The sequence below is a fragment of the Toxotes jaculatrix genome, chromosome 18 (assembly GCF_017976425.1).
Source record: "Toxotes jaculatrix isolate fToxJac2 chromosome 18, fToxJac2.pri, whole genome shotgun sequence".
In the NCBI taxonomy this organism is placed as follows: domain Eukaryota; kingdom Metazoa; phylum Chordata; class Actinopteri; family Toxotidae; genus Toxotes; species Toxotes jaculatrix.
The window spans coordinates 9,827,464-9,836,252 of record NC_054411.1 but is presented as its reverse complement, the minus strand read 5'-3'; the positions used below and the strand labels follow the sequence as shown (position 1 = coordinate 9,836,252).

The following is an 8,789-nucleotide window of genomic DNA, read 5'->3' as shown; positions in this document are numbered from 1 at the left end:
ATCCAGCAGATACGGAGATATTATTGTTCATCTGGAGTTGTGTTTGTGTACACCTGACAAATGTAAGTCCAATGTTCATTCCTCTTTTAGCTCTTGTTTTGTCTCCTGAGAAAAATATCTGGCTTTTTAGCTGCTAAATACAACACTATGTTCACCAGCTTGTTACTAATTTTAAACAGTTTATTTTGTGTGTACAGTGGGTTTTTTAGAGCTTTTTTTCTCAGCTGTCTGCTGTGACTGGAAACAAAGTCGAGGTTCAACAAGACTGATCCCAAACATCCTTGACATCCCTCCAGCACTGTTAGGTGAACTCAGGTCAACCAAGTCCACATAAGCAGATGCATTTATCTGCACATTCACTTCTCTTCCGTCCATTAGCGAAATAACCTCATGGCCTGAATTCCAGGTCAGTCAAGGTGAGCCCTGTGAACCACATACATGCTTAGTGTTATGTGAGTTTATCAGCCAATGTCAAATCATTTCTGATAACAGAGAGAAGCTGAAACTCTGAAAATATACCAGTGATAGTTCTTACAACGTGTTCTGTTGTCGTAAGAATTCCACCATCATCATCCTTCAAAAGATGGGTCTGGTGAGATGAAATTGTAGCGCAATATATTCACTAAAGCAGGTCAGGGACATAAAATACTAAAAACATGGTCATTCAAAGTGATGTTTTCTGTCACATATTTACAACCTTGTGTTGTACGTCATGCAGGGTCTCCGACATCAGGTTGCATGTCACAGATAATAACACAGTTGACAGATTGTCGGTTTATCAAAACATACAGGTGGTTGGCAAACTAAACCTGGACAGAAGCCAGGACTCTGATTGGCTCTGAAACCTGAAGTCTTTGTATTGGAAACCGCAGACTCATGCTTCATTCAACAGTTTCCCTGCAAGATGGCCCTGGCTGACACGCAATGGCCCCAAGTCTCACGCCATGTAAACACAGCATGACCCCACCTTCCCTCAGTATACGAGATCAGGTGGCCTCTTTTACACCAGGAGGACCAAATTCACTGAGATTTATCTGTCCACACTGGAAGATCTTATCTCATTGATATTCAACTGCACAACAGTGATTCTGCAAAGGGAAAAATAGTAGTTTAAACAAATTGTCCATCTTTGGAACATAGAGAAACAAATTTTCTTTTCCTGGTTCTTCCAGTAAACAAAGTCAACTAGACTTGCAGGCCAGATACTGCACTATTACACATATAGTCCATTATCATTGGTTTGAACCAGGGTGGTAAAGTTAGTTTTACTGCATCTTAGTATTTAGCTAGTGTAAGCAAAGTGGGACATGTAAACAAGTTACATGGACACAAAGAGTTTTGAAACCTGTCATTCTGTGAGATCAGAGATTTTGAATGCAAAGGCGGGACAAAACAAACCCCTTACTCCTTGTCAGTTTTTATTATCTGGAGTCCATATCAATAAAGTACACATACAGTACAGTGAATGTAACTAAGTCATGAGGAAGTAAAACCTTAAAATTGCATATTTTAAAAATAGCATCATGAAAATGCACCTGCATACTGAATCTAAGTTGCAGAACGAGTCGTTGCATCAATTATCTCAGTACACACACATTTGACGTAGTTCTGGAGTCACTCTGGGACCCACACCTGTGTTGAATCAGGTGAGGTCTGTGTATAGTTGTAAATTGCTGATGTGCATAAATTACTTTGTGGCCATATTTTTTTTAACTAGTGTTGTTGTGCATCTGCATCTGGGTCTCAATCTACATCACAAGTCACGCAGTGATAGACAGGAATGTCACAATGATGTTTTCAAGAAATCCTTTCCGGGAATTTTCAGACTGTGCAAAATTCAAATATATAACAAATAACAAAAAGTTACGGCAATTTCAGTGTCATCAGGTGATGCAGGACTGCTTGTGCATGTGTCACATATGGATATGGAAGTCCTTGTAGGCCATGTCTACAAGGATTGTATTGAAGTACGATTCAAGTATATATTTCAAATGTATTGAGCAAGAGTTGTAGACACTGCAAAGCATAAAAATGGCAGTAAATGTGCATAGTACCTGAGGAAAATTATAGGAGAGTGTCTGGGAAAACTTTTGGGAGCATCTAGAATTTTCACTGTCTCACTGTCACATGGCTTGTTCATGTGTTCTCAAAAATTTTCAGGAAAACAACTAAACCCACCAGATTTTCTTGGCCATGCTGTATGGACACATTTCTGCAGATACACTGACATTCTGGTCCACATTGCCTCTGTGACGTCTGCCAGAAAGAACCCCAGAAGCCTAAAGCCATGCAAGTCAATGTGAGTCGGCTCTACGTTTCCCCACCAACACACTCCACTCACACACACACTCTGATCACTCAGACACAGATGCATAACACAATTATACACATACACACACACATATGTTCTTGCTGACTGTTAATTAGTCTTCTCACTAACTGATTTTGTGTCAAGCATGTTATGCACACGTGGCTGTTCATGTGTGAGCTGCCATCACAAGGGATGGGGGTGTTGACACGAAGCCAGAAATGTTACTGTTCTGTCTGCCATCAGATTTCAAGCATATGCGCTTTAATGCCAAATACGTCACCGCTGTTTGTGAAGTCAGTCAGTCAGTGTGTTTCGTCAGCTGGTTTTCGCACTTTAGCCGCATAATGTTTCATCCATAAAATTGCAAATGAAGCCAAAACACAAAACATTATAAAAATCTCCATTGATCTTCTCTGCTCACAGACTCTCAGAGGGCTTCTCCACAGTCTGACACACCTGCGTCATCAGAGTTTATGATATTTTCAGGGGCAAAAATAAGGATTGTACCTATTTCATTGCTTTTTACAGGTTTGGTTTTGTCAAAACATGGTCTTGGTGCGCCTTTACTGAAACATCTAAAATGTAGCTTTCTTGCCACTGGTTCAGTCACTTCACCAGATCGGAAAAAAAAACCAAAACACAGTTTTGTTTTGATATCAGCTGTGAAGCATTATGTTCTCACTGAGGACCACAGCATCTTTTTTTCTCCAGCCTTTTTTGTCCTCTTTACTAATTGATGAAGGCAAACATGGCTGAGAAGGAAATGAGTCTAATGTGTATGATTGGCCATGGCCTGAGTGGGCTGCAGCTGGTGTGTTTACTCTGCTTGAGGGCCACGTTGCCAGGACAGTGTATGTGTCGAGGTCCAGCTATGTAACAGAACAGGCTGGGACACAAACATGAGCAAGACTAAAGACAGACAAAGACCAATTATACTGTACTGTATGTGTGTGTTTGCTAAGACTGACCCCGAGCTGGTTCTCGGATGAGCAACCAGGGATTGTGGATTTGTCCTCGAGTTTCAAGAGAATTAGTAGTTAAAATGTTGATGTTTCTCTTCCTCTGACCAAACAAATAAAGAAACTCTGCCAGCTAAGTTCTGGCCATGACCTGTCCTACATCAGCTGTTACTAAGAAGTGGAGCAATTTGTCAAAAATCCATTTTAACCTCAAATGAGCAGAATAAAAAAGTACTTTTGAGCAATTATTTAAGCTAAACGCTTGACAAAAATGATCTAAAATGCACAGAGATAAGTGAGGATGTGTTTTCCCTATAGGAGAGAATATTTATGATCTTTTCTCCATCATGTTTTCATGCAAGCAGTGTTATAGCAGAGCCTCGCTGGACGAGCCATTCTGCACGTGTCCTGTTCTACGCATCCTGGGAACACACTGGCTTAATTACTGACCAATAGTCAAGGGTGTAGCACCGGTTCACTCCACCCTGGTTACACAAACCCAACGCTCAAGACTTGAACAACCAGGCTTAAGTACACCTATCTGATTTCATCCTGGATGCCCCACAGAGGGCTTGAAAAGGTCATCCTTGCTGGCAAGTTTTAGGTTTCACATGAAATTAAGTTAAATACCAAGACATATGACATCTAAGTTTTTTTTTTTTTTTTAGATCTTTTGTAGATGTTGTGTAAAATAGGATTTTTTTTTAATTGTTTCAAACATAGAGCATAGAGGGAGGGGGAAAAATAGAGAAAGAGGGAGCAATGAATGATTTAGATGTCAACTGTCTGAACCTTGCTGACAGCTGTCAACCTGGTCCAGCTGAATCCAGTGATGACGCAGATTTGTAAACTTGGGGAATCTTGACAAAAATTATCACTAAATAGCACAGGGCATCTTAAACGGAAAAAAAGTGGACGTTTCCAAAATACTATCCATTGTTATGTGGCTTGGTCTTTTCAAAAGACAGCTTGATCGGTATTACGTTTCTACTGCATTAAATTGTCTTTGTCTTTGCCTTGTTTTAACTATTATTTGCATATACTATAAAAAAAGCAGGCTCGGGGGAGTCAGGTCAAGTGGCTGTGACAAATCTGAAAAAGAAAAACAGAGAACTAATAAATACTAAAATGTTGATATTTTACACAGTAAAGAGACACAACACATGAATGATACACAAAAATGTATCTTTAAGAGTGACTTCTCTATCTACACCGATTCACAGGTGAGAAGAAAAATGAAAGGTGATAAGTAGTTAAGGTGGCAAAGTGGATGAGCAGAGTTTGAGTCACAAGCAGGGAGCTCTATCTTTAGACCGTCTGTGGGGTTCTTCGATTAACACATATGAGAAAGTCAATACAAATTGGATTGGATAGGTTCCAGGCACCATGTTACCCACAACTGCAGTTGTAGTTTCATTATGACGTTTGTACATCGTTGCTTACATTCATGATGACCTGACATTTTGACCAACTTTATATTTTTGGAAGGTAAATGGAGAAAAAGTAAAGTGGATGAATCCATTAAATATCTTCTTAAACCTTAAAGCTTCTAAAGGACACTGCTGATACAACTGCTTCAATTTTTTTCTAAACTCATTGATCTGAACTGCATAATGTTTTCCTTCATGTGACAGTTTTCACAGACTGTTTCTAACAATGATCTTATGTTGCCACTTTAAGCGATCGCTCTTAAAAATAGATTTTAATCCCAATTGAACTTTTACCTTGAATTAAAGAAAATGTCATTTATCTGCTGATAAGGACTGTGACATATAATGGTCAGAGTACCAATATAACGGCATAAGACTTCAAATCGGATCCAACTTTATGTGTGTAGCACCTTTCATACAGGTTTAGTTATTTTAACGTGCTTCACAAATGACCGAGAAGCTGATAGTAAGACATGAGAAACAGCAAAGGTAAAAATAAAAATAACGATATCAAATAGCATATATAGGAGCAACTTAAAAGTTTAAAACATTAGCCTAATGCATGTACACGATGAAACTGCTACAACATAATACATGTAATAACATATCGACCTTAAAATCATGCATAGTGGAAAACATACTGGCAGTGTGAGGATCCCACGAGCAAAAGAAACACGTTTCCCCCCTCTAACATGCCTGATATGCTTGTGTGTAGCGCTGCGCCCCCCTCCGTTCTGCTTACATATTCCAGCTGCTGTCTCCTGAGGGAAAGTCTGTTTACTAATTACTAATGATTGAGGAAACAAATTAAGTTTGTGTTTGCAAGAAATTCTACAGAAACAATTGTTTGGGTTCATGAACGTAAGAGGTTCATGTGAGATGCATGCATGGTTTTGTTTACTGTCTTTAAAACTATTTGGTTTAATATAATGGGCACACTCCAAGAAACTGTGTGCATACTGATTTAATCTATGGCCAGTTTAAATAAGGATTTAAATTTTTCAAATGACATTATCTCCATCTTATAGGCAGGTAAATCTAATTACGCACGAAAATGTGATGCTCAAATAATTAAACAGTTAAGCATTATATTTGAAAACAAGCCCGCATCTTTCCCGTTTTTCTGTTGTTGAGGGGTGGACAGGGCTGACGCACAAAAACAGCCATAGTAACATTATAATTTCGGGTCTTGCTCCAGCTCCCCAAGCTGGAGCTTGACGCATGACGCATTGGGGAGGCGCGGCAAATCCCCCCCATAAATTGCCAGCCTGCTCTCCTCCAGCCTCGGAGAGAGAAAGCGAGGTTACACCCCTCACATCACTGAAAGGATTTAAAAACCATCTCTTGCCACAGCACCACCGACCACCGGGTGCAACTGCTGCAAGTATGATTAAGAAAATGTCACCATCCGAGAATGAGTTCGACATACCGGCCAAGAATTGCCACAGGATGGTAATTCTGGGCTCCACTAAAGTTGGGAAGACAGCCATCATCTCTCGGTTTCTCAGCGAGAGATTTGACGACCAGTACACACCGACTATTGAGGACTTTCACAGGAAATTCTACAGCATCAGGGGCGACGTTTACCAGCTGGACATTTTGGACACATCTGGAAATCATCCTTTCCCTGCAATGAGGAGACTTTCAATTCTTACTGGTAAGTTAAGCTGTAAAAAAAAAACAAAAGCACTTCAAGCCTATATCATGCAGCTCTCTGCAGAGTTCATTTGTTACAATTAAAATGTTATTATTTGGTATTAAATTTGTTTTCTTATTTTACAGGTGATGTGTTCATCTTGGTATTCAGTCTCGATAACAGGGACTCCTTCCAAGAGGTCCAGCGCCTGAAGCGCCAGATTTATGAGACCAAGTCCTGCTTACGAAACAAAACCAAGGAAAACATAGACGTCCCGCTGGTCATCTGCGGCAACAAGTGTGACAGGGATTTCCATCGTGAGGTGCAGGAGGACGAGATCGAGCAGTTAGTTGGTGGAGAGGAGCACTGCGCCTACTTTGAAATCTCAGCAAAGAAGAACACCAACGTAGACCAGATGTTTCAGACTCTTTTTACCATGGCCAAGTTGCCCAACGAAATGAGTCCCGACCGGCACTGCAAAGTTTCTCTGCAGTACTGCGAGGTTCTCCACAGAAAGTCCTTCAGAAACAAGAAGTGCAAAGATGGGAACGCATATGGGATTGTGGCACCGTTTGCACGGAGACCCAGCGTGCACAGTGACTTGATGTACATAAAGGAGAAAGCTGTAGGAGGCAGCCAGGCCAAAGAGAAAGGCTGCATCATATGCTGACAGTTTTTTTTTTTTGTTTTTTTGCCAGTGTGCAAGAGACTTTCTGAGAGACTTTCCAGAGTTGAAACAGAGGCCAGTCGTCCTGCTTACAGGGCTCATAAGCCACTAAACAGTAGATTTCAGCGCCTGAAGAGACAGTGTGATCCAAACTAGTCTGAGACACACAGGGCAAGTGGCTCAGCTCATAGGCCTTTCCCTATGTAGTGATGCAGTAGATTTTCTGAAAATGCTATAAAATCTGCCTCTACAATAGCTTGCCAAGAGCAGCACTTGAGAAAAAAAAATGTTTACATTTTGCTATTTTTTTTTCCAAACTTGGTGGAACTTGAATGTCTGTTGCATTATGAACAAATTTGACTCTGAATGTGTATTTATGATGTCCATGTCAACTTTTGCATAAAAAAGAAAATAAAAACACTTGTTACTTTCATAGTCTATCTTCCTCTTCTATTTCCTGTCAAGCAAAACACTATGATGTTACATTAAACCATGCACAGGTTAAAATGTACTTTTATGCAGTTTTCCTTTATCGGAAAATGGCCTCTTTTTTAAAAATTCTTATGTTGTCTCATCCTGTCACTTCATGCATATGCGGCTGTTATAACTGGAACATACTGAACTGAGAGTCCATTAGGGACCCTGAACACACTACCCACATTATTTCAAGCACTTTCACTCAGATTTAACTGTTACCCGTTCCTACCTCCCCACTACCAGCTGTTTAATGTGGATTCATATTTCAGCATTGAATCACTGGAATCTTAATAACTCTGAATCCCCTCCCCAGAACAACTGATTACTGTGAATACTGATAGCTTAATTGTGTCAAAGACATGCTTAATTAATGATGAAGACCATAGGCTTAAATGAATGTGTATGTCTAACAGCTTAGTCAAAACGCCTTAAACCAATTAGTTAATCAACTCATTTTTACTTACAAAATAGTGTTACAAGATGAAAAAAATGACACACTGTGAAACTATATTTAATACAAATGCCACATAACCAACTCTGCATTCTGGAAATGCAAAAAAATAAGGACAGAAAGAGGACATAATCTGACTTTCAAAACATCATTCACAGCAATGCAACTGAGAAAAGTCTGTCCTTGTTCATTTAAACGTCCATCCCGTCTTCTTGGCCCCAAATTTATCTGCTCCGTGGGTGAGGGCGTAGCTAAACAAATAGTCCTTCCTGCACCTCGACTCTGTCCGAGCAGTAATCCAGACTTCGGTCTCACGATGCTTTTGGTACGTCAAACATGCACAGACTTTTGTATTTCTGCAGCAGCTGGTTTTTGGTGCGAACCTGCTCCCGCAGCGTGGCCAGCTGCTGCTGCTGCTCCACGGGACTGCTGTCTATGCCGGGCATGTTGGAGATCTGTTCCCGAGCCTCATGGATCTTTCCCTTGAGTTTAGCCAGTTCTTGGTGGACATCTGGGCTGTCCTTGTCCATGCTTTATAACATAAAGACAAAGATGATTCACAGAGAACATGTCCTTATACATTGTTATTTTCGGACATTTATATTCTCAAATGATCCTAACAGAAACAGCTAACGTTAGCTTTAGCTAACACCAACAAGCTCAGCAACTCCGTCACTCGTCACGACTGAACGAAGACAGGTAAACAAGATGCCACCGAGCAGTTAATTAACATTTAATATTAACACACGTCAGACACCTTACCATTTGATAATATCATGAACTAAAGGAAGCAAAGAGTAATCCTCGCTTCCTTTCTCTAGCGTCGGCTGAGCCACCGCCATCACGATCCTGTTCCGC

The 8,789-nt window shown here is 40.4% G+C and overlaps 2 protein-coding genes across 2 annotated transcripts; one reads left to right on the top strand and one right to left on the bottom strand.

Moving 5' to 3' along the window:
- Window positions 1-6,003: 6,003 nt before the first annotated feature.
- Window positions 6,004-7,404, top strand: LOC121198716 (dexamethasone-induced Ras-related protein 1-like). Its single transcript, XM_041063013.1, has 2 exons — window positions 6,004-6,357; window positions 6,483-7,404. Exons 1-2 carry the CDS (start codon window positions 6,087-6,089, stop codon window positions 7,004-7,006), a joined length of 795 nt encoding a protein of 264 aa, XP_040918947.1. The 5' UTR covers window positions 6,004-6,086; the 3' UTR covers window positions 7,007-7,404.
- A 517-nt stretch (window positions 7,405-7,921) lies between these two features.
- med9 (mediator complex subunit 9) lies at window positions 7,922-8,789 on the bottom strand. Its single transcript, XM_041063029.1, has 2 exons — window positions 8,694-8,789; window positions 7,922-8,462 (listed from the first exon to the last, which is right to left on the bottom strand). The coding sequence occupies exons 1-2, from the start codon at window positions 8,771-8,773 to the stop codon at window positions 8,243-8,245; spliced, it is 300 nt and encodes a 99-aa protein (XP_040918963.1). The 5' UTR covers window positions 8,774-8,789; the 3' UTR covers window positions 7,922-8,242.

Excerpts from the sequence above, each read along its gene's own strand:
- LOC121198716 (XM_041063013.1), top strand. The coding sequence starts at position 6,087 with ATGATTAAGAAAATGTCACCATCCGAGAATGAGTTCGACATACCGGCC. Across the intron at positions 6,358-6,482 it reads GAGACTTTCAATTCTTACTG|GTGATGTGTTCATCTTGGTA; the intron begins GTAAGTTAAGCT and ends CTTATTTTACAG.
- med9 (XM_041063029.1), bottom strand. The coding sequence starts at position 8,773 with ATGGCGGTGGCTCAGCCGACGCTAGAGAAAGGAAGCGAGGATTACTCT. Across the intron at positions 8,463-8,693 it reads GTTCATGATATTATCAAATG|CATGGACAAGGACAGCCCAG; the intron begins GTAAGGTGTCTG and ends TATGTTATAAAG.